The sequence below is a fragment of the Lipophrys pholis genome, assembly GCF_963383615.2.
Source record: "Lipophrys pholis genome assembly, chromosome: 16".
In the NCBI taxonomy this organism is placed as follows: domain Eukaryota; kingdom Metazoa; phylum Chordata; class Actinopteri; order Blenniiformes; family Blenniidae; genus Lipophrys; species Lipophrys pholis.
The window spans coordinates 11262104-11288587 of NC_137634.1; the positions used below are offsets into that span (position 1 = coordinate 11262104).

Below are 26484 nucleotides of genomic sequence, written 5' to 3' on the forward strand. Positions count from 1 at the left end.
AACCGTAATAAGTAAAAGAAAATGAAAAGTAGAGGAAAGAAATGGGTCATTCTGATTCAGCTGAATCAGGCAATAATGCTTTTTACAGACAGAAAGAAAAAAATTGATGGAACATGGTAGTAAAAGTTGGTTGTACTTCTATGTCAAATTGTGCACCATCTGTAAACAATGGTGTCCGTGAAAAATCTGTCAAATCTATTGTGAGTTTTGTGAGCAGCTCTTTCAGTTGTCGCTTCTGTTTTGTTGTTGTCTGAGAGGACAGGACTGGTGGACAGATTGAACAAAAACATATTTTTGCAGGGAAAAAACTAATCACATGAACAGAATCTGGACAAATGACTTGCAGTTTATTTCAAAGGCTGCTAAAAAAAACCAACTTCAAATCTAATTCTGTGGTGCATACTGTGGTCTGATAATAAGAGATTGCAGCACATGCTCCCAATACATTTTCACCAAACACCATCGGTCCGGTTTCAGTTGAATCTTATTCTGAGGTGGCTTCTTAAGATTCACTGCTTTGTAAGCTTGTGCCAGATACTCCTCTATCTATCACACTCCAGATTACATTTAAGGGAGATAATGTCCGCGGTCAAACGCGTCCTTCTCCGTGCTGCTGGACTCCAGTCCATTGTCCTCCTCGTCAGGTGGATCAATTGTTTTCTCTGTGCGAGTATCTGCTGATGAAGTCACACCACAGTCACTCACTGCCACTTCATCACTTGCTTCACACTCAGGAGGCTGCCTGGTGGCTTCAACGCTGTGTGGTTCAGTCATGTATGATCGGGTGATGCTTGCTTCTTTGTGGAGTCCACATTCGATAAGTCCTGTCCCGTTGTACCTGTGTGAGGCCGCTCTGGTCTCCATTTCTGCACCGGAGAGAGAGAGAGAAAAAATGTCATTTGAAACTGTAAAACATTTAAAATCTTAGTCAGATAATGATGATTATTATGTTTGTAAATCCTGAGATCTGTAAGAGCTTGTGAAATCGTGAGGTTTGATCTGTGTCAAATTCGTGTGTTTTCAAATGCGTGTTTGGGTGTCTCAAAACCACGTTAGTTTTCTTATATAAGAGGAATATTTGGACCAAACAGTGTCACCTGGTGGTCATCTGTAACACCAAGTGCGTCTTATGAAGTGACGCAGCTACAAAGGATTTAGTTTAACTGTTATATCTTTATTACACATATAATTTAGTATTAAACAATAGGGAAGATTTATTTGTCTAATTTACTTAATTACTGATATTACCAATATTGTTTTGATGTGAGTGTAATTAAAGTTCAGAGCCAGCTTCCATCCCAAACAATATTCTACCATGTAAAAGTGCATTTTGTGTAACTTCTGTGCTAATTGTGGATATTCCAACCACATTTGTCTGGCAGGCTACGCTGCATAAAAATGATGGGATACAAATAAAAAAACACCACTGAATCACACAGTTATATAATATATTTTTCATTTTTAAAAAGTACTTAAGTCACTATCAGACATACCTCTTTGCCTTACACACTGAGGGAGAGCAACGGCGATGGTGAAGAAGACAAAAGCTGCAGAAGCTGCTGTGCTCCACCATGACCTCTGCGATTTCTGTTCGTCCTCACCTGCAGAACAAATTTCCTGCAGTTAACTGTTTCTTACGTTTCGTCATATGGTAATAGTCATCCAGTACTTACGTATTGATGCTACAGTGATGTTCACTTTGGTCTGTATGATGTGCCGGCTCTGCAGACCTGAGAAAGTACAGGTATATGTCCCAGAGTGTTGCTCAACATCTGGCCTGTGAAGCAGAAGAGATCCGTCTCCCTGCAGAAGCAGGTCCGGGTCCAGTGCGGCCTGGCTCTCCCACTGGTTGTAGCTGTGTCTGGTTCTGTTGTCGTACTTTATGATCACCTTCGGCTCACTGGATGAGCTGAAAGTCCACACGAGGGAGAAATTCTGGACACTGCGTGGAGCGATGCACGGGATGGACAATGCATTGTCTTCTTCCTGTGTTATGGCCTCTGAAATATGGTTTGCAGTCATCTTGAGTCTTTTTTTTCTTTTTTGAAGATTTAGGTTTCGTAAAATTCTATTATCGTGTAAATAAAACAAACCTTGGTTCTTCCAAGATGCCGTCCATACCTGTGTTTTATCAGCTGATATAAAGGAGCAGAAGTAGGTATGGTTGGAGAGATTACCCAGCATCCTTAGCACGCTCTCCACAGTGTACAAACCCTTGTGGTCCGTGGTTTTGATGGTGGGATTTTCGAGCACTTCCTGAGCAGAGGGAGGGTCTGTGGCCCAGGTTACATGAGGGACGGGGTAGATATTCTGAGATGAGCATGTGACCAACTCGTCAGTCATCTCCATGATCACTGATTGGATGAGAGCTACAGAAAGAAAAAAAAAGAAGAAAAAACAACAAACATGGAAGCACCTAAAGTGGATATGTGTCAGCTTGTGGAATAAGATTGAAACAACTTTGCTCGTCTATCCCGGTATATAAGGGAGCACAGTGACACAGAGGTCAGGATTAGTGCATGCTGTCCTCTCATCAGCACACACTAACATGTTCTCTCTCTGCAGCCACGCTGGCTTTTAGCACAGTTGCAAATCTCGGGAGATGGGGCTTTTCTGCAGCACTTCTCTATGCCGGTACATGTGTTATACGGTAAGTATTAGGACAAACAAAGAGCTTTACAGCAGAGGAAATAAATCACACTCCTTATGTGAATGATTTCAGCATCAGGCTCCTGGAAGAATGTATTAGAAATACTACAAAACCAAAACATTTACTGGGATTTACTGTAACTAAAAAATGTTGTTTTTTTTTAAATCGTGTCCATTGCCTTCTGTCTCTTTGCTTACTTATATTAAAGAAAAACTCAAATGAACACATAACAAATGCCATCAATAAAATGCCATTCAGGAAAGGAGAAATTAAAAACCTTTATTCAATGTCTGTCAGTGTGCTTTAGGTAATTGTAAAATGAAATCTGTGTATTTTTACTTTCAAAATGTTTTGTAGATTCAACGCAATGAAAAGTCAGTCTGCTGTGAGTTGGAAAAAAGCAAGCGAAAAGTTCCACTCTGTAGTCACGACTTTTAGGGTAATTATCGACTGGAAGCATTTACCACAGCTTCAACACTCCAGGCTTCACCCGTTTGAAAAAAGAAAAGAAAGAAAGAGAAAAAAAGCCAAACGCAGCATGGAATCAGCTCATCTCATAGCTACACATTATGCTGCTTTGTACTGACCTTTGACCTCCAGGTTGACAAACATCTCCTTGTTGCCCTTTCGTGTGCTCGTGTAGCACTTGTACCTGCCCTTGTCTTGAACTTTGACCCTCCTGAGTAGCAGCGAAGCGTTGCCGTGAGGGATGTGCGAGTTGAACAGACAAGTCCTTCCACTGAAATGCTTGTTCTGGAGCCCAAACTGGTCCTTGTTGTAGTAGTAGCTGTGGACGGGGATCTGCTGCTTGTACCAGTGGATCACCACGGTGCTGGTGGGCGTGAAGCTGCACGGCAGGATGCAGTCGTCATGGATGATACAGGTGACGTTGGCATCTGGTAATAAGACTACGAGCCGGCACAGCTGACGTCAAGATTCAACAAAATGGCGTTGTTTGTAAAATACAAATGATAGTGTTTTTGTCTAAAGCACAGATTCTCAATCCATCATAAAAGATTGATTATAATGAGATTTTCAGGTTTCACTGCTTGTTTTAAAGCTGATGTTTTGTTCAGTGTGGCTGGCAACACCGTGCCTTTGTGAACTAATTGGGCTTTCACTACTGGGTGTTCGGGTTGTGAACATTTTCTCACTTTTCAAAAAAGTTGACCTCTTCTCATCAAAAGCATGGCTTCTCCTCTGCCAATTACATAGCTTTTTCCCCATGAAAACATCATTCTTTTCTTTTTCTCTCATGGAATAACATTTCTGTTCTTCTCTTCTTCTACTAAGTATGACGGTATTTAAAATGTTATGACCATATTTTTAATTTGTGGTTTTTCATTTACCATAATGTGTCTCAATAATACAAGACGCCAAAATAGTTTGGTTTTTTTTTATATTTTGTTTGGTTCTTCAGCAAATTAAATTAAATTGAATTGAATAGATCAAATGAAATTAAAATAAATAAAATTATATAAGCAATCCAATTCTTATGATTTGTGTTTGGTGTTTTGTCACAATGCCACTTTTGTAACACTGTCCTCAGTGCTGTGACCACTCTTTCCACCACAGGAGGGAAAATAAACGTATCCAAATTATTTAACTATCACTCTTATTCTATCGTATGGATAGATGGAAGATTTCGCTTCAGCGTGTCACACTTTTCCCCCATGATGAGGAGTTGGTGTTTTCCCCAGATGTGTGCAGATGTCCCAGCTGGGGAACATTTGCAGGGCACTGACGATACAGTGCAGCTGTGTACACAGCTGCAGCCAGAGTAAGAAGACAAAACTATGTTAGCTGTACAAGCTGCACACTGTTTCAAGTTCTTGTGCAGCTCCACAGCACAGCACCGCACTGTTACTCAAAGACAGACATAATGACTTAAAATGCCTTTCAGGTTTAAAAAAAGAACATTTGTTAGAACAAATTATGTGGCATTACTCAGAAAAGTGCTGTAAAAAACATTGCATAATGCGAACTGTGACTAAAGAAGAATATTCACATTGTATGTGGTGTACTGGTAGTAATCATGTAGTTTTGTGCACACTGCCCATGTGCACAGTGGGTTTTCAGGAGAAAAAAACCTAAAAACTGTAAATATAATATCAAGGCATTGCCTATTAACTGTTACCTTTACTGAAAATAAATAAATGCCAAACATTACAATACCTTTTGAGTTTGTCGTGAGCAATTTCTCCAAGAAAATGAGCAGCATAACCATGAGTCCATGAGTCTCGGCCATGTCCCACACTTCAGTCCTTTGTTGAGGTGTTCAACCTGTAACAGTATGAGATGTGTGTGTGTGTGTGTGTGTGTGTGTGTGTGTGTGTGTGTGTGTGTGTGTGTGTGTGTGTGTGTGTGTGTGTGTGTGTGTGTGTGTGTGTGTGTGTGTGTGTGTGTGTGTGTGTGATTCCACTTTACATCCTTCCTCACACTAATGAAACACTGACTAATTAACCAGGTGTGTAAATGTTTAACCCGACTGCCTGTGAATGCAACACTCTGCACAACACCTTAAATGAGTTCACCACATCACAGCTCTGCCTTCTTAAAAAGGGGAAAGTCACTGATTTTACAATGAGATGAAAAAATGGATAAATGCCTTTGTATGTTCCAATTTGAATATCTGAAGTAATGTGATTTTTGTCAGCTGATTTTTTTTTTCTTTTTTGGGGTTGTTTTTAGTTTTAAATACAATAAATCGTAAATACAATTTTAGCTTCATTATATTCTATTTTATATTTTTGGACTTTTTTTCTGGACCCTACATGACCCGACAAAAGAAAAGAATCAATAATAAAAATGACATAGACAATTGTAAAACGACAAAACTTTGCCCAAGACATGAATGAATTCGACTTTTAGGAATTATTGCTTAAAATGTGTAGAATTGTTGTAATTTACTTCAACAATATATCAATTATGAAGATTCATGTCCATGAACATTTAGACTTGTTTACGCGATCTGATAAATGACCTCGAGAGGGCGCAGATGAGACGTGAGTTCCTCGTGTCATTGGTCGTCCAGCAGCTTTGGGGTCACATGTGCGAGTGAACCAGGGTCCACGTGCACGATTCTTTAAGATGACATTTTGCCCATGTCTGCCCTCAATCAACTGTAATACCAGATTAAAGGGAGCAAGCCACTAGTGGCATGCTGTCAATGTTTTGATTGTATTATTGACTCAGCAACCTTTTTTTTTTTTTTTTTTTTTAAATTACTGGCCTTTATTCAGTACAATATTCGAATTTTTTTTTTTAAATATTTACCTTTTTGCAATTTAACATATTTCATATATATTTTTGATTGTGCCTACTTTATTGATTCCTCTTCAAAATGTGATAAAAAAAAAAGAATAAATAAAGAAATGTCTTTTAAATTTTCTTGAACAATGGGGTGCCTGAGTTCTGAGAGCAACAATAATAAGACTGAAATGCTCACTGCTTCTAGTTGACCTCTGAAAACACCTAATTGGAAGCACTGTTCACATATGAGTACAGTAAAGGAAAACACAGCAGCTTCACTGACAGATTGATCAACTAGTAACATTTACTGAGCTGCTGCTTCACTTCCAGGTGTTACTGTGGTGAACGTCTCTTTACAACTAATAACCAAACCTGATTTTAATGTTTAAGATAAGATAAGATAAGATATCTCTTTATTTATCTCACATGTGGAGAAATTTGCAGTGGTACAACAGGATAGTAAAGAGAAAGAAGCACACATAGCAGAAACTAAAAAAAGCAGATAAAATACAATATAATATAAAATATGCACACAGTGCCTATAAGTGTGGACATGTCCAGAGTATGGGGGTGGATGTATTGCATAAAAAAAGCAGATGAAAATACAATAGGAGAAAAATATGCACACGGTGCCTAAAGTGTGGACATGTACAGAATATGGGAGTGGATGTATTGCACATAGTAAGTACGTTTTTATAGATTATTATAGTTATTGCACCACTTATTGTACTGTTGGAGTGGAGTGGTATTGTCCGGTTGTGGTGTGCTGTGGTCTACTGGGAGCAGGCTTGGTTGAAGAGTCTGACTGCAGCAGGGAGGAAGGACTGGCGGTATCTCTCCTTCAGACATCGCGGGTGGCGAAGCCTGTCACTGAAGGAGCTGCCCAGTGACGTGACGGTACCATGTAGGGGGTGGGAGACGGTCTCCATCAGGGATGAAAGCTTCTTCAACATCTTCCTGTCTCCCACCACCTCCACAGGGTCCAGGGGGCAGCCCAGGACAGAGCTGGCCTTCCTCACCAGTTTGTTCAGTTTGTTCCTGTCTGCAGCCGTAGTGCTGCTGCTTCAGCAGACCACTCCATAGAAGATGGCCGATGCCACCACTGAGTCATAAAAGGTCCTCAGGAGCGCCCCCTGCACTCCAAAGGACCTGAGTCTCCGCAGAGCGGATTAAATTCCGTTCACAAGTTGTTATTCTACAGATTTCCTTCCTTTTTACACACTTTATATGGCAAACTCTACAATTTGTCTGTTGGTGTGGGTTTCTGTATCCTGTGTGTTTAGAATAAGGGATCTGGCCCGTTTTTTTTTCCATAAAATTACAATATAAGGTCAGTAACACTTGCTGTGCTGCTGATTTTTTTTTTTTTTTCAAGTTATGACCTGAATCATACCATCTGTTTCAAATGCTGAACTTCCTTCCAGGGGCCATGAGTGCAATGTTTGCAAATGTTGACCAAGCATATGTTTGCATCAGGCTCCTCTGGACGGCATCATTTGGGTCCTCCCATCGGCACAGAGTGCAACTCGAGGGAAAATCCTCCACTGCATAAAAGTAGGCTACAGGCTTTTTATTTTTATCTGGTCAGAATGATGATGAAACTGCTGGTTGTATTAATCCCTCCCCCGCCACCACCCCACCTCCCCCACCACCACCCCTCCAGCCCCCCTTCCCCGCCCTCTGCTGCCTCCAGTTTGTAGGTTACTGAAAGATTTCACCAACCACAGAAAAGAAGATTAGTGAGGAATTAATGGTATTCCTTTGTCATTATAGGAATAAATTGATATTTGGTTTTAAATCAGAGGGTGGGGACAGCGGGGAGCGGCAGTAACATGTTGTGTCAGGAAACGTAAGCAAAGTGGTGGCACAGTGACAAGCAAGCTCAGCCAGGGGGGATGCCTGTGCGCTGGAGCTAAGCTCTGGATATCTCAGCTGATGTTCACCATGTTAGAGGAGATGAGTGCGCAGGATAACGCAGAAGTGTCTGGGCGTGTGCGTGGCAGGACAGAATGAGTGCTGCCGCTGGGACATGGACGTACTGGTAGAGGACGGGGTCAGCCGTGGCATTGCCTGGGCCGGACACTGACCAAGAGGGAGGGACGCTCGGGTTCCTCTCGTCTCTCCAGCCCCAGCCTAACCATGAGAGTGGCCCTCCTGGCCTTAAGACTGATGTGCTTGGCCTGGTTCTGGCCTGTCACCCAGCTCAACAGCAGTCACTTTCCCAACAAGAGGAGGCACAAGGAGCTGTATGTCGGGGAGAACACCAAACAGAAGCACGGAGGGTGAGTCCTACATGGATCCTTGATTCCCTGAAACGACGTGGCTTCTTTTACTGTTAATCATTTTTTCACATCTGCCATATTGGCTTTGTTGGCGTTAAGTGTGTTTCTTTACGGTGTCACCAATGTGGCAATATAATGCTAAGATTATTGGAGAGGGGTTTCAGTGATGCCATGTTATTTGAAGGTGAACGCAGGCCCTGCAAAGGATCAAGTGACATCAATCTGCACACTTCCTACCAGAATTTATCGCTGATTGTTTTGGAATGGAAAAATGTTGATTTCCATGCTTTTTTTTTCTTTGCTTTCTTTTTTTAAGTTATGGTTTGTTTCTTTAAAGATTGCTAGAAAAAGGAAGCTCAAAGTTCAGGTGATACGTCAATGCAGGAAACAGTTTCAGGCGAGGATCCATTGTGTTTCATGCGTGTGACATCAAAGGGACTTCAGTGAAAGCAAAAGACCTCGTTTCAATCCGGCCTTTGGTTTTAATCAGGGAGCAAAAGTCCAATTACCCATCACTAACTCCTCCAACCAGATGTCGCTGCTGTTTCAAGTGGGCCTGTGTTGTTGAGAGACAGACTGAGACTTTACACAAGCTGCTCTCGCTTCTCTGTTTTCCAGAAGAGTGGATCTCAAGCTGAAAAAGCTGGACAGCACCAAATCTCTACTAATTAAATCTGAGCAGCTGCTTCGCATTGAAGATCATGACTTTGCAATGCGGCCGGGCTTCGGCGGTGAGTCACACACCTCATCCGTTCCATAATTTCACCCTGTTTTCATCCGTTTCACTTTTTCAGATTATCTGTCGTCACCATGTGCTTTCCCGGTAACTCAGTATGGTTAATGTAGGTTACTGTGCTGTCTTTGGTATTAGGCCTCCCAAAAAAAGCCTTGGTGACCTAGATTGTCTGCTGCGTGAGACAATGACGGCAGACTGTAGTGCGGGGGAAATAATCTGAACTGCGCTCCTAATTCTGTCTGTGTCTGTGCTTCTAAGCACAGGTTTGGATTTCGTTTACACTCTGTGCTTGTGGCAGCTTGCTCAAGTAACTGAGATCTGAAAAATACAGCAACTACTGGATCTGTTCTTGTAAGGGATAACATTTATAATTCATCCCTCCATCTTCTATAACGTTTAATCCTGTTCAGGGTCGCAGAGTGCTGGCGCCCATCCCAGCTTACTATGGGCGAGGGCAGGATACAGTCTGGACAGGGCAACAGTCCATCACAGAGACAGAGCACCACACACACACTCACATTCAAACCAAGGGGCCATTGAGGGCCAACATTTTTATATATTGTAGTTATATCTATTATAAAATAACTATAATTTTTTTTTTTTCCCCTAGATTTAAAGTCTCCTTTCCTCATTTCATGTTGCAGCCTCATCTTTTACTCATCAACCCCGGACAATGTAATAACTTTGAGAGGAGGGAACCTGTAATTAACAGAGTTTTTGTTTCCTCCCAGTAATCAGTAATCGAGCCTCCTACTTGCAATTAAGTTACTGTAAGTGGCACCACTCAACTCCAGCACAGAGTTCCTGTTCCTGAACCAGAAACAAAAACCTCCACCGGACATACATTGCATGCATGGAGTCTTATGACTTGTGACAACAGAGTGACTATTTATGTCTGTTTCACACTATCGACTCCCGGGAGTTTTTCTTTGCGAACAATGGAGGAACAAAAGCAACGAAACTCTTTTTGTTGCGTGATGGTATCTTTGAAAGGTGCACAACTTCCTGGTTCACATGCTGTGCACTTCTGAACGCCAATTACGCGTTTCATTACGGTTGCAGATGCACGCCCACAAACACATACTGTGATGTTAGCAGCCAGCAATTTATTTGCGAACACTTTCATGGGCTGCGGACCATCACCAGTGAGAGATTAATCATTTCTAAAATCAACATTTCAGTTGGATTTTGATAAAATTTGAACTTTTGTCTACTAACAATCAAGTCACTTGTTCTTCATTCTGCCAATCATTCAGCGACTTATTATCTCATTTACGCCTGAATAAAACAATCCCACTTCTACTCTATATTATTTAAGTTTTAAGGATTTGTATGTCTCAGGTTATGTTGGCCTAATAAACAAAAAAGTCAAAATTTTGAACATGGTGTGGTGTTTGATTTGACAACGAAGACGACACTTTTAATACATATACAACTTTTTAAATGTATTTAACGTATCATTTTATCATAGTATGAGTAGCTGTCACACTCCAGCCCACTAAGGGTCAACAAATAGACCATATACCATAAATTTGGGGTATATCTAACTACTTGCTCTGTGCTCATTAAGTGCTGCACCAGTGGCAGCCATTTTCATTTAGTGAAATAAATCATAAAGTGATCACAAATAACATGAACCAAATTGTGCAATGAAATGATGAATGATTAATTTATCCCCGAAAAACCTTCTCATCATACAGAATAATGGAAAATGTGTATCTAATGGTGCACATAGCCTGTTCAACAGTCAAGCTGATTGTTTTTCTCGCTATTATGAATTGTCTAAATATATATCTCAGAAGATTCTAATGTGTAAAAAAAAAAAAGAACTCCCACCATAATGTAAGGAAATAGAACCTTGTAGAAGTATCTACACCCTGCCCAGGCACCAGCAGCCTGACATAATCCCTCTCATTGATCTACTCCCGCAATCATGGACTGATGGTTTTGAGTGCTTACCTTCATTAGGTAATGGCACAGATAGAATTAGACGTTTATCGTACACATCGTACGTTAACCATCTTCTGCCACTGGTGATGACATAAGAACCGTTCCATTTAATACACACTGCATTGCACATTTAGGTAACAATGCAACACAGTGGTGCTTCACACTGTATTCAAACACTTAAAAAAAACATTCCTCAATCCATCATCGTTATTCTGGCAAGTTGTGAAACTGGCAGCAGAAAGAAATACCCCCCCACCCCCCACCCCCACCCTTTTTTTTTTCCTGCTCTCAGTCCTTTGGTGCAGTTCACACTTTCTTCCAGTAATTTTGATTTATGTAAACGTGTCGTGTCGGCTAAAATGCCAACCGCTGGATTGCTGGAAGGAGTGATTGTCTGAGGCGGAACACGAGCTGAAATGAATGTGTCGGTGTTTGTTGTTGGTAATCTGCAGGATTCTCACAGAGGATCATTTTTGTCCTTGTAGGTTCATGCAGTCATCTAGTTATGCCGACATAACCGGCCCTGCAAGAAATCAGATGACGTCTCTTGTGTCACTAAAAGGATTTGTTGGCTTGTTTTATTTATTAGGGAGCGGTTGTAGGATGTAGAACACAAGAACACAGTCAGATAATAACATCTGAGCACAAGCCACTGCTGCCACCTCTCACTTCCTTTCTGCTCCAAACAGTTTGGAAAATTTAAAAAAATAAATAAATAACAACACCCGAAAAGTAAGGAAGAGCATTTGGTAATATTTAACAGTTCTCACACTATTGTCTCTACAATAGTTTGTGGCTTTAATGACACACCAAAGCAACCGAATCGTTTTGGCAGAATGAGATAATCATTAGAAATGTGAGAGATTTTTAACAATATTCTCATTTTAGCCAAGTTTCACAGGTATAACTCACATCAGTTATGTTAATGTCCTCGCCCTCCACTGTAAGAGTCTATTAACAAGTGTGTATGGTGAAAATGAAGGAGAAATGAAAATGAACTGATTCCTAAAGTTGTATAAAGTCCGTCCTGTAATGAGGCCTTTCTTATGAAAATATTTACTGAAGATATCTAGCACTAACTCAGAGGTTCCTAAAGTGTGGGGCGATGAGCCCCCCCTCGTCGACTTTTAAACCACACTGTGACCCCTCCAACCATTTTGGCAATCAAAATGTGTGTTTTATTAAAAAATATTCATAAGGTTACATACAAATAATAATAATAATCATAAAAACACTGTTGGGAAAAGACTTCGCCCTGGCCTGCACAATTTCTCGAGCTCACTAAAACCTTTGGTCACCTCCAAAGCGGAGCCCACCCATCTGAGCTCCCCAGAGACAAGTCAATGAGTCTGAATGATGCGGGTGGCAAATAATTACAATCTGTTCAGTGCCAATATGTGTAATCCATCCTTCTTCAGGTTCATCCAGGACGACAACTAAATACTGATATAAATCAGGGTAATCAACCTTTTTTTAAACTGGAAACTGTTTAACTCTTTAGAGGTCGCCAATTAGATGTTACTGAAATCAGTTAGAGGGTGGTAATTATGTACATTTGAGGTTACTGTCCTTCTTTCATTTTTCAAGTCATTTTGAACGAAAACAATCATTGAGCATTTATATTTAATTGAAGCTTTTGTATAGTAATAACATATAGTCTGTAAAGCAGACCAAAATCCTAATTTACAGATCAATATACTATCCAGTGGGATATTTTGGGGATATCGTTCTCCAATAATATTGATTAAAGTGTTTTTGGCACTGCCTGTCGATATTACTATCAGATACCACTGTTTCGCAGAGAAAGTACAAGTCACCTGGATTACTTCTCAATACACTGGAAATATGTTGTCACTCTCTTGAGGATACGGGCTTGTTTTCTCATTTCTTTCAACTCTATGAAAAGGTTAAACCAGGTATACGAGTTACTTTTGAATTGACACGCTGAAATGTGAAAGTCATCAATGATGGCCATTTTCCCAGTAAAGTAATTCAAAGGGCTCCTTGTCACAAAACTTCTTCAATGATTGCAGTAACACGGTTCACCCTTACTCACAGTAAACATTAAGACACATGAGGAGGCTTAAACAGATATACGACCTGATTTACCTTGTTAGGAAATTGTATGTTAAGATAATTCCCCTCCTTTTATTAAAACATCTTTCTTGATAGTTTTGATGAATGATAACATTTCATCAAGCGAACTGCGATACAAACCGTATAGTTTGAAGTATCTTCTCTGAGCTTCATCAGTGAGTAGCAGACTTACAGAGGCGAGGATGAGAATTATTGTCTCATCCAGGATTCAAACCTTTTGCAGCCAGCTGTGTGTGTGAGGCTTAGGCTGAATGATACTGGAGTTTAACATTACATAAGAGAAACTACAAACTGACGGGTCACGCTTAAGAAGCAGATTGCTTTTGAGGGGTCGCCACTTCCATTGAACCTGTTGTCTCTCTTGCTTGTGATATGTGGTTTATATCTTAACTTATAGCTCAGGGATTAACACAAACATAAACTATGGCAGATGTGCAGACTGGTAATCCATATGAGATGTGATCCAACGACATCTGACCCTCTGCAGGTTCAGCCATCCCTGTCGGCATTGACGTCCAGGTGGAGAGCATTGACAGCATATCTGAAGTGAATATGGTACGAGCTCCTGAGATCTCTGTAAATAATCTGGAAAAAAGTAAATGTATCTGCTGGGCGTAATCGTCAATGTTGTGTACCTTCTCCAGGACTTCACCATGACTCTCTACCTGAGGCATTACTGGCAGGACGATCGCCTGGCCTTTCCCTCCAGCAGCAACAAGAGTCGAACCTTCGATTCTCGTCTCGTGAAGAAAATCTGGGTTCCAGATGTGTTCTTCGTCCACTCGAAGCGTTCTTTCATCCACGATACCACCACGGAGAACATCATGCTGAGGGTTTATCCTGATGGAAATATCCTCTACAGTGTCAGGTGATTGATAAAAAGTCCCAATAAGAAATCAGCTTCAAAGAAGGGATGGTGAAAAGCATCACTGGGGTTTTGGTGAATTGCACTAGTGCACAAGCTCAATCTAATGGCTTGGTTCTTTCCCATGAATTGGTTAATTCAATGATTTTTTTTTTTTAATCTTTGTGGTTTCTCAGCTAACTAAGTGCTGGATATAATAAGGTTGTAAATCATATTCTGCCACGGCTCTCGGAGGCTAAAACCTGTTGACAAAACGCTCCAAGCGTCATTAAATCCCAGACAATGACTCGCTCATCAGAATTTGTTCAGTTTTTATACTTAAGTGTTATAGTGTGTAAAAGAGGGACATGATTGAATTATTCCCTCTTCTTTCAGAGAAGCCTAAAGCCAAATAAGATTTAACATAGAGAGTGGATAAACATAATCAACCTGTTCATAAACCGTTTGAATGGTGCAAATATCTGTAATTATTTATTCTATATGAAAGTTTTGTACAACATCTATAAGTGGTAGTTTTTTTATCCAGTGTTAAAGAAGAATATAACACAAACGAGAAAGAGCAGATAAACCTGCAAAGAAACACACTGAAAAAAATAGATTTAGATCTTTTTGATTGAGTTTCTTCTTTTATAGTTTTTATGGTATATTATTAGTTTTTAATCTATTTTCTGCACATCTGTGGATAGAGGTAAATGTTTGCTGCCACAGTCTTCACTGTACGCCATACTTCTCAGTCACTTCCTGCTCTCATTTCCTCATCATCAATCTCATGTGTCAAATGATCAATAAAAGGCTGGAAAGCTTTTATTGAGATAAATATGTCTGAAACCTATGGCAGATTCGACTAGCGAAGTAACCGGCTGTAAATCAGAACATAAACATGTGAATAATTATAAATAATATCTCAAATAAGAATGCATCAAATGACTTAAATATTGAATTGTGTCTCATACCATCTCGTTGAAGTTATTGAGTAAAAGCAGACGTCAGTAAAAGGTACCAGCAAAATCAAACCAAGTAGGGTTGTATCATCTAAACTTTGCGCAATGATAAACTCTAAACTCAAATCTACAAATAGACTCAAACATAACAGAATAGACTTCATAAAGAAGATAATTTAAGACAGGCTTTTATTTGAGGCTTTAGTGAGCATCTGGACCGACAACGTTCATCATATCCATTACAGCCACAGATGTCAACAATATGCCGTCATCTCTGGTGGTCTGCTGCGGACTGCAGCCACAAACCGCCTGACACATAAGTACCAAATGCAATGGCGCTTAATCTAATCTTGACGTGCTGCGTGCTGGTTTGCTAAGGTCACCAAACGATGCATATGACATGCTTTTTATTGAGTGGTTGCTTTTTTTTTATGTAGGTTTGTTTTGTTGTTTATTTTTTTTTAACTGTAAGCTGTGTTTTAGGATCACTGTGACTGCACTTTGCTCAATGGACTTCAGTAGCTTCCCTCTGGACACACAGAACTGTTCTCTGGAGCTGGAGAGCTGTAAGTATCGACCTACAGACCCGTCACTGCCCCTTTAAAAAAGGCCCGACAGGACATCCAGTGTTGTTTCGCCCGTTAATTCCTGCTTTAGATGTGCTTTTGCTTGCTTGATGTGTTTTGCTCGTAAACATGTTACGCAACATTTTAATTATTTTTTTTTTGCTGCTTTGTAATTCAAAGCTTTTAGTTTGTTTAATTATTCAAAGGCTACCTAAAAGTCAAACGTGTCACAAGATAACATCGAGCACAATACAGTTGAGGCAGAAAGGCACTCTGTGCAGGCCTGAGCGCATTAGCATCCTCCATGAACACACAGCAACTTTTTCGTTGCTCGGAGTATCATAATCCTCGGTCAGGTCAATCTCCTCAGGTCCATTATACATGCCTGTCTTTCTGACGCAGGATTTGCTTGGGATTATTTTTAGAGTCTGAATCGCTGCAGAGTTTTTAGGATTCTTTTGTCTTTCCATCCTGTTTCTATCTATATTTCTTGTTTCAAAGTATTACAAGGATAAAAACATGGATGCTGATCTCAGAAGAGAGGCTGGAGTCCCCATTATTGCGAGCTCCCGCCTCTCCACTGAGAAAATATCACAGGAATCTTCCAAGAGAGGCAATGTATGTGAAGGTGTCCACCCACTCCGAATCACACCCCTCCTTCTCTCCTCTCTTGAAGATGCTTACAATGAGAACGACTTAATGCTCTACTGGAAGAACGGGAACGATTCATTAAGGACTGACGAGATCGTGCTCTCGCAGTTTTTTATTGAAGACTTCCAGCCTTCCTTTGGGCTTGCCTTCTACAGCAGTACTGGTATGTGAGGCTGGAGCCGTGGGCCCCTCTGAGCTGTATCCGTTTTGGAAACAACCAGAGAGCTCCTGTGCCCTAATGTTTTTTGCATTTTCTTTTGTGTCCAGAATGGAAAAGTTTCGGCTGTTTACACAGACAGCTACTGATAAACTCTGCTCTGTGTGTGGGGAAAAAAAAGAAAAAAAACACAGCTCTCAAAATGTATGAATCAATGTGTTTCTACAATGCAGGGAGGTAATAATCCACTGTCCTATAATGTGATAATGATGATGACAAAAGAGCAGTGTTGATTGTCTTTACTACAAAAAGCTGCTTAATATTGTGTTTTCATCAGTTCATTACACTTTATTCATTCTGAAAATATTAAAGTAAAATCTCTGACAGAATGACAATCGCCATATTCACCTTGAAGCTATTTATTTTATATTAATAAGAATTTTCTTAGGTCTTTTAAAGCTGAATGACCGATAAGCCCACATCTTTAAAAAAAAAAAAAAGATAAATACATTTAAAAAAGCACGCCTGATTGTGGTGTCACGTTCTCCGAAGAAAACTAAATAAGCAGTCAGAGGATTTTCATCCCGGAGTTAAATAATCTTATGGGGACCTATCAGCTCCAAGAGGATGTTACATAACTTCAGCTCTAGATAAATCTGCTCTAGAAAATAATCACTTTCTCATCTGAGATCGAGGTTCTGGCCGTCGGTTCATCTTGTACTTTCTTAGATTCATAGCTTATGCAATGCTATTTGGGATGTTACTTTGCAACATTTCCCAGAGTGGTACAGTAGTCTTGTTTTCTTCTGCGACTTGTTGTTGCCCCTCTGCCGGCGCCGCCTCCACTCTCTGTCTGTTCATCTCTGTTTCAGGTTGGTACAACCGGCTCTACATAAACTTCATTTTAAGGAGACATATCTTCTTCTTCATGCTTCAGACGTACTTTCCCACCATGCTGATGGTCATGCTGTCCTGGGTGTCTTTCTGGATAGACAGGAGGGCCGTACCTGCCCGTGTCTCTCTGGGTATTGAAACGATGAAGCAATAAGGCCAATAACACATGTTGTCCAGACAGTAACCTGCTAAATATATCCGTGTCAAAAAAAAACTATATTGGATATATTTCAGGTGCCATGTCAAAAACAGGGACTTTTCTCATAATGAATTGTCTTTTTCCAATAAAGTTATATTGACGTTAGTTTCTATGTTCATCAGATTACTCTTTTCTTTTTTAATCAATGATTATTCATTCCAGTAATCTTGTTTTTTCCATTGTTTCTGTCACTTTGAAAGTTTTCTGCAGCTTGTAATTAAATTCTGTAAGATGTGCACTTAGTTATCAATATATATCAGCTTTTATTTGTTTCTTATAAGTCCCATCACAGCAGCAGAAATATTTGAGAATCTGAAAAAAAAGTCCAAAAACCTAGGACTTCTACGTTAGCATTCTTTAAATCAGTCAAATGAGCAAAGAATCTTGTAGATTAACATGTATTACCTTTGGCAGGAAATACATGTTTTAATGTAAATTAATATGTCTTTCCTTTGGCTATCTTAAAGACAATGGTGGCCATTTTTCAGGGTGATAATGTATTTTCTCACAATACGCTATCACAGTTGAACAAGTTCTTCACTCGTGTTGCGCTAATACAATTTAGGAAACATTATGCAGAAGTAGCAAATGTCTCATTTAACTTTTCTAATTGTTATATTGAGGTGGGCCTGCTTATTTAGTATGTATATTAACTGTCGTAGCGCACATTAATTATGTTTGAGAAGCAGTGGTTTTAAAACTCTCTGTTTCCAGGTATCACCACGGTTCTGACGATGTCCACCATCATCACCGGTGTCTCAGCCTCTATGCCACAGGTGTCTTACGTCAAAGCCGTGGACATTTACTTGTGGGCAAGCTTCTTGTTTGTCTTTCTGACAGTCATCGAGTACGCTGCCGTCAACTACTTCACCACCGTGGAAGAAATGAAGAAGCTCAAGAGGGCAAAGGTCATTCATATTCACATATCTGTGACCTGTACTGTCTTTTTAAACCCCGCGGAACCTTTCTGACCCACAGAAACCAATATGCAACCATCTGTCGGTTCGCCAAAGCCTGACAACATCTGCTCTACTCTCTCTGCTGCTGCAGCTTCCCAACTCCTACAACGCAACGACCCAGGCGATGGTCTTCGATGGCTGTTTCCACGACAATGAAATTGACCTGACGTCGTTCGCCGACGCGGCCAGCACCCCGAATACAGAGAGGAACACGCAGTCTCGAAACTCCACCATCTCTGGACCCACAGAAGGCACCAGGCTACGCCGCAGGCACCCTTTGAAGCAGAACCTCAGCTTCATCATGAGCAACAGCTACATGATTGACTCATACTCCAGAGTGTTATTTCCCCTGGCTTACCTGCTCTTCAACATCATCTACTGGAGTTTATATGCATAGTGAAAACAACAACAAACAAACTATACAGCAGAAGACACCGTATTCTTTTCTCGACTGTTTTTGTCAATATCAGAGGTACAATTTTTTTTTGACATAAACAAAGAAATTACATTTCTCTGATGGAATGTAATCTCATGTTTGCACGGAAAGATATCTCTCGTGATGTCTACGCCTCTGAAGTGTTCAGTGGTGACCTGGATAAAATCTAAGAGCCATATTCTGCAGGGAACGGCTGCTACTGTCGTGACTGCTTCTGCGAGTTTCTGGCATGCCTGTTTTATAAGATGAGGTGTTTTCACCAAACACCTGTTGGCAGTTTCACAATGATGGTTCAATATTTTGTGAGACACAAAACAATTTTTTTGAAACACCATAAAACATCTGAAAAAATAAATATATGCTAAAGACAATTTATTTTTTTTTATTTATTTGTGGTGTTGCTTCAACTGTCATCAATCATTGTCCTTCTGGTTTTTAAGTCTGCCATTCGGTAAAAGTGGAAAACTAAAAGCATGTCTATATGGAGGGCATACCATGGGTACACTGCAATAAACCATAAACCAATAAATGCCATAAACCTCAATCCTTTCTAAAGTTTTATCCAGATCACAATCATGTGAACTGGATACAGAAGGCAGGGTACACCCTGGACAGACCAGTCCATCAAACACTGAAAGACAAATAGGTTTAATTAACCTCAAATTCATGTTTGTTGACTGTGAGTAATAAACTGCAGACAAGCTATGTAAAGAAAACATGCAAACCCCCCTCTGAAATATAAAGTATGACTAGAGTTCTTTTCGAATGGTTTTAAAATATCCAGGCATTATTAAAAGAAAATTTATAAGAAATGCAGAGACCCATTAATGGTTATTTGATTAAATTTTAATACGACAGGCACACTACATTTAACAAAAGCCAATGAAAAGCTCAGTATCATAAGGTTTTGGCTTCAACTTTAAAAGAAGATTAGAGTTAATGGTAAGGAAACCAAGTTTGATGAGTTAAAAAAAACAAAAAAAACACATTGTATTATTTTGTTTTATTAACAATTAGTGGATTTTATGACATAAACCTTCAAAACAATGTGTCACATGTATGACCCATCTACAAAATATACTTATAAAGGCTAAGCACAGTGGCTGTAGTCTGCTTTGACATGTGAAAGTCTGACTCAACAAAGGGGTAATTTACTTCTCAGGTTCATCCGTGTATTGTAAGCACGGCTGTCTGCCAGCTGACGCCAACCATCAGAGTACATGCATGACACAATGACTTCAGACAAATGCACACAGAGAAAACAATAGAGCACGGAAGGCTGGCAGAAAGTGTTTGTGTTGACTTGTTCATCCACTGAACTAACAGGTAGTAAAGCACATATTGGTTGGAGCTACACCAATGAACAAAACGACAGAGAAAGCAAAAGCAGGGAATAACAGAGGAACTAAATGTACAAAAACTTCCAATAAGTATGCTGCTGGTGGAAATGAAGCAGGACTGATAAGTGGATTGAAAGCAAGTGAGCTGATTGTGTAACACAGAGGAAGAGTGGGAGACCAGGGACTGAGATACTGAAGACACCTGGTGGATGAAAGAGGTAATGCACAGAAAACAACATTGCTCAGAGCTGAAGTGTCACACACACTGTATGCAAATACCTAATTTGACCTGTAGTACTGTTCAGAGATTGCATGGCTGGCTATATAACCAAAATAAAACATATTGTGGGATAAACAGGGGTTTATCCTCCTGAGATAACTAACTACCAGTATTAAGAGAGAAAATGCTAGGACAGAAACAGGGAGATTCATCAGCAAGCCAATTCACTCGATGAAAGCTAGAATAGAATAGCAAGACATTATCAACCTCAGAAGGAAATGCCATTATCGTGGCACTGTTACATTAAAATATACACATAGAAAACCTCAACATTCCCACTGGAGCAATTAACACTGGAAAGGAAAACCTCCCTTTTACCACAAGAAATCTTTGAGGATAATTTTTCAATTGCACGTATCGCATTCATCAAATTATCAATCAATTTTGCTTGTGATCGGCCCTATTGGTTAAATAATAAAGGATGGTAAGAGAGCAAAGGATTGGACAGAGAGCATACAACCGAGTTGGCATCAGACATCTCCACATTGCGAAGTTAATGACACAAGAAGAACAGATCATCCTAATCTATACGCAGAGAAAGGACAGAGAGGAGAGAACACAGACTGCAGGTGAAACAACACATGAAGTTGGTGACATGCGATGTGAATAGATAAAACGATCCTCTCCTTTTATTTATAAGCTCTGTGCATGAAGTTGTAGATCGAGATAGATAAAAATGTCCTGCTTGTCGTGTTGCAGATGTAACAAATGTGTAGGTTTTCAGGCGAAAGAAAACTTAATGACTTTTTGACCAACATCCATCCTGAACATTCGGCACTCCCTTTGTCTTTTTTGTCATCGTTTTACCCTGCTGCGTCTTTTGCCCCCGCTCCACCGGAAAAATCCTTAAGGTGCACATGATTGTCATTTTCTTTGTGTCCTTTCATCACCTGCAATAAATGTGTCAATGGTCACACCCACTTTCAGGCAGTGACTGCCTTTAATGTTATGTTTGCCTTAGTGAACACACCTTATTAAGCCTCTATCAATGAAGGAAATAAATGAGTGGGAACTCCATGGTGCCAAGAACGTGGTATGAGGACCCCACTGTCCTATGACGCATAATCCTTTCTTAAAATGTTATGTCTCAATAACTTTGAGCCCGTGTCTTGACCCTGGAAACACTGGTTTTTTTTTTTGTTTTTTTATGTCTATCACAGAGATCAGCCACAAGCTTGGGACACACCCTGAGGCGCACCTTTACAGCCAAACAAAAAATAGAAACCACTGATTCTGATTTCTTTCCAAAAGCCCACCCGGGAAATCCTGCTGTGTTCTTAAATGTTTAAGCAGTCTATAGCTTTTCTGCTCTGCTTTCACAGTGTTTCCTCCTAAGCAGGGAGGTAGTTGTTGAACAAGACATAGCTGATCTTTTTCGGGAATGTGAGTGACGTCCACCTGTTGAGGTTGACGTTTCAGGGGAGTGCCATGTCGCTCAGCGATTGAGACTGCCTGTGAAAGTTAATGTGAGTGTACAGAGCATGCGGCCCGCAGTAGCTTTGTATCCGTCAAGACATAGTGCCTGTGATGTGTGTGGATTTGCCGTGTTTGGATTTTGCTCATGGGGAGGTATGTCCCCAGAAAATGAAGACACCAACATGAATGCCTGCTGGAGTTTTTCAGGCGGATTTTCATGTTTACACACATTTGCTCCTTCTGCCAGGTAAAGTGATGCTGGTGGTGAAATACCTTCTTTTATACATATTAGAAAGCACAAGTCATCCCAGGAACAACAGCTGGATCTGATTTGAATACTGATGGTCCATCGATCTTGTTTTTATTGTTGTTTTTAAATTATACTCCTGTATGTGTGCTTATTGTATATCTTTGTCCAATAGTATCTACTTCCATAATTCTTTCTCTCACGAGCACATTTAGAGTGTTTAATATATATACATGTACATATTGTACCTGTTTGAGAAAGCTCAATGATATTATAGAACAAGAAGATCTGAAGCGTCTGGTACACCACAAACAAACCTTTGATTTAATGATGCTCGCTCAGATCGAACACTCCAAAATGCAAATGGTTTATTTCACTGTGGTCAGGTCTACAAACTGAAATTGTTCAAGTTTTCTATTTGTCTTGTAATTCTAGTATGTCATAATGTACGCACAGCAAGTTTAAGTACAATGCTGTTTCACATCACATACTATTCCATTGCTGGTAGAAAGGCGTTTGTTCTGTTATAGTGCACTTACAGTCTTGAAAATCTTTAGACAATTGATTTGTCATCAATATTGTCTTATGGAAAGATTTCAGGAAAAACATCAACACCTAAACCGTTTCCACTGCTTTGAGACTTAAACTATAATTAATAGGTATTTATAGCCATGGGTGTGATGAACAGATGCAGCCATGTCACCGGAGATATTGTTCTTCTCTGACTCATTCATACTTGTTCCTCTGCCAAAGGTCAATCAAATGACATTTAAAATGTTGTTTGGATTCAATAAACATTTCTGAAACGGAAGTACATAAATGCGAGTATTTGCTGTATTGCAGGGTGAAGAAGCGAAGTTCTCTTGTCTGGCACCATCACTGGTTGCAGATTGTCCTCCTATTCATCCTGCTGGCGGGTAAGTTCTGACATTAGCTATGACAACTTTCACAGTAGACAATAGTGTCTGTCAACTGGTTACGAGATCTTGACCAACAACTCTGTCTTATGAACAGCAATGTCTGGCATGCACATGAATACATGAAGGGGTTACGTTCCTCTCTAATGTGTCCTGTAACTCGTTAGTCTACTCTCACAGAAAAATTCACAAAGCTGCTGCCTTCCTACTGTAGACAGTGGTAAATATGACAAAGAACCAAATAGGACGTCATATTTGTGAGGACGCATTCAGCAGATTGTCTTGTTTTTCTCCATTCATTATTTAAATTGTGCACGAGTCAGGCTTAAATGAACACTATTGATATTTTTATGTTTTCAAGTTTGATCTGGAACTATATTATAGAAGCAATTTATGTGCATTCGACATTGGTGAAGTAATGTCTAAAAAGTGGAATGACACTGTAATGTTGAGTTTTCAGTTGTTTTTGGGGGGGAATTAAAGACTGAGAGTCACACAGGCAAAGATGTCTCTGAGTATCCGCTGTACTCACAACCCTCTGATAGCTTTATTATGTAACAAGTAAGATGGTCACTACCACACCTTAAAACTTCACATAAATGTGTGGAAAGTACGCAGACAGTTAAATAGCAATGATCTCAACGAAACCAGGTGTATTTCTTCATTAATGGTGTTTGTTCAGTTTGTTCGATTATGATTTACCAGCTTGTAAAAGGTTCATGACAACAACCTGAAAGCTGTCATAATAAAAGTTTAATGTGAGAATAACGATGTCCAAGAGATAATAATCAATAATTGGATTGATATTTCAATCTCTTTGTAATTTGTTCATTTTATTTTCAGGTCCAGCATCTTGTGATAATACCACTGCTGCTCCTTCCTCTACTAATATTCAGACCTCAGGTAAAAAAAATTTAAAAATCAATAAATCTCTCCTCCTAACATATCAGTAGAAAGTAACATTTGTCCAAACAAAACAAAGCCTGGGTTCTCATACCCAGGCTTCAATTTCAATGTATGATGTTGAACCCTCTACAGCATTGATTTGGTGAATTTAGAAAGGTGTTTCTGTTTCTTTGGTAGTTTTTTACACATTGAACATTTTTGTGGATGTCACTGGACAAGAGAAGAATGAATCTGAAATTATTGCCTGGGTACGTTGTCAAACAAGATACACACAATTTGATTAAATGCATGATGTCCAATGTAGAGTGAATGTATACAATTAACTTTGTTGTTGTTGTTTTGTCATTTGTTTTTCTCAGCTTGAACAGGTGTTTCAGCAAAATCTGGAGAAGTGTGTGTCTTCAACCTTGGGAAGACCTGGTAGACATCCCGAAACAATCATAGCAACGACAATAGAAAACATTATCACAAGTACAAATGCAGCTACAACCTTAGAAAGTAACAACACAACCGCTACAACCTTAGAAAACAACAGCACAACAGCAACAACGATAGAAAACAATATCACAAGTACAACAAATGCAGCTCCAACAATAGAAAGTAACAGCACAGCAGGTACAACCCTAGAAAACAACAGCACAACTGCGACAACCTTAGAAAGCAACAGCACAACTGCTTTAGCTACAACCCTTGAAAGCAACAGCACAACAGCTACAACCACAGAAAACAACAGTACAACAGCCACAACATTAGAAATCAACAGCACAATAGCTACAACATTAGAAAACAACAGTACAACAGCCACAACTTCAGGAAGCAACAGTACAACCATTACAACCTTAGAAAGCAACAGCACAACCACTGCAACCTTAGAAAGCAACAGTACAACAACTACAACATTAGAAATCAACAGCACAATAGCTACAACATTAGAAAACAACAGTACAACAGCCACAACCCCAGGAAGCAACAGTACAACCATTTCAACCTTAGAAAGCAACAGCACAACAGCTACAGCTATAGAAAACAACAGTACAACAGCTACAACAGTAGAAATCAACAGCACAATAGCTACAACATTAGAAAACAACAGTACAACAGCCACAACCCCAGGAAGCAACAGGACAACCATTACAACCTTAGAAAGCAACAGCACAACCACCGCAACCTTAGAAAGCAACAGCACAACAGCTATAGCTATAGAAAACAACAGTACAACAGCTACAAGCCCAGGAAATAACAGTACAACCATTACAACCTTAGAAAGCAACAGAACAACAGCTACAACATTAGAAAGGAATAGAACATTAGATTTAGCTTCAACATTAGAAAGCAACAGCACAACAGCTACAACACCAGGAAGCAGCACTACAATCACTACAGCAGCAAATTTGGAAAGCAACAGTACAACAGCTGCAGCCACAAATTTGGGAAGCAACAGTACAACATCTGCAGCTACAACATTACAAACCAACAGTCCAACAACGACAGCTCCAACAACTTCAATAGTACAAACCATTCCAACTCCAAGCACAACACCCTCAACAGTACAAACTCCACCAACTACAACCACAACACCTGCAGCAGTACAAACCTCACCAACTACAACCACAACACCTGCAACAGAACAAACCCCACCAACTACAACCACAACACGACCTGCACCTACCACACTTACACCAGTACAAACCCCAACAACTACAAATACACCAGGACAAACCCCAACAACTACAGCCACAACACCTGCACCAATACAAACTCCAACAACTTCAAGTGTAGTTGTAGAAACCCGACCAACTTCAACAACAACACCTGCACCAGTACAAACCCCAACAACCACACCTGTACCAGAACAAACCCCAACAACTACACCTGCACCAGTACAAACCTCAACAACTACAGCCACAACACCTGCAATAGTACAAACCCAATCAGCTACAACAACTACAGCTGGACCAATACAAACCCCAACAACCACACTTACACCAGTACAAACCCCAACAACTACAAATACACCAGGACAAACCCGAACAACTACAGCCACAACACCTGCAATAGTACAAACCCCAACAACTACAACTGTAGTTGTAGAAACCCGACCGACTTCAACAACTACACCTGCACCAGTACAAACCCCAACAGCCACACCTGTACCAGAACAAACCCCAACAACTACACCTACACCAGTACAAACCCCAACAACTACAGCCACAACACCTGCAATAGTACAAACCCAATCAGCTACAACCACAACACCTGCACCAATACAAACTCCAACAACTTCAAGTGTAGTTGTAGAAACCCGACCGACTTCAACAACAACACCTGCACCAGTACAAACCCCAACAACCACACCTGTACCAGAACAAACCCCAACAACTACACCTGTACCAGTACAAACCCCAACAACTACAGCCACAACACCTGCAATAGTACAAACCCAATCAGCTACAACAACTACAGCTGGACCAATACAAACCCCAACAACCACACTTACACCAGTACAAACCCCAACAACTACAAATACACCAGGACAAACCCGAACAACTACAGCCACAACACCTGCAATAGTACAAACCCCAACAACTACAACTGTAGTTGTAGAAACCCGACCGACTTCAACAACTACACCTGCACCAGTACAAACCCCAACAGCCACACCTGTACCAGAACAAACCCCAACAACTACACCTACACCAGTACAAACCCCAACAACTACAGCCACAACACCTGCAATAGTACA

At 40.2% G+C, this 26484-nt stretch overlaps 1 protein-coding gene across 2 annotated transcripts; it reads left to right on the forward strand.

Annotated features, from left to right (window-relative positions):
- The first annotated feature begins 7605 nt into the window (after positions 1-7605).
- Positions 7606-19158, forward strand: gabrr3a (gamma-aminobutyric acid type A receptor subunit rho3a). Of its 2 annotated transcripts, none has more exons than XM_080483557.1 (9): positions 7606-8184; positions 8803-8915; positions 13455-13522; positions 13612-13835; positions 15257-15339; positions 16016-16153; positions 17020-17172; positions 17955-18148; positions 18291-19158. In XM_080483557.1, exons 1-9 carry the CDS (start codon positions 8042-8044, stop codon positions 18594-18596), a joined length of 1422 nt encoding a protein of 473 aa, XP_080339683.1. In that variant the 5' UTR covers positions 7606-8041; the 3' UTR covers positions 18597-19158. The 2 variants fall into 2 exon arrangements, with proteins under 2 accessions (XP_080339683.1, XP_080339684.1); XM_080483558.1 differs by having other exon boundaries at positions 7704-8184; positions 18081-18148; positions 18291-18998.
- Positions 19159-26484: the final 7326 nt, after the last annotated feature.

Bases quoted from the DNA above. Each gene is read 5' to 3' on its own strand.
- gabrr3a (XM_080483557.1), top strand. From the start codon at position 8,042: ATGAGAGTGGCCCTCCTGGCCTTAAGACTGATGTGCTTGGCCTGGTTC. The intron at 8,185-8,802 runs GTGAGTCCTACA...TCTGTTTTCCAG, and splicing joins ACCAAACAGAAGCACGGAGG to AAGAGTGGATCTCAAGCTGA. The intron at 15,340-16,015 runs GTAAGTATCGAC...CCTCTCTTGAAG, and splicing joins TTCTCTGGAGCTGGAGAGCT to ATGCTTACAATGAGAACGAC.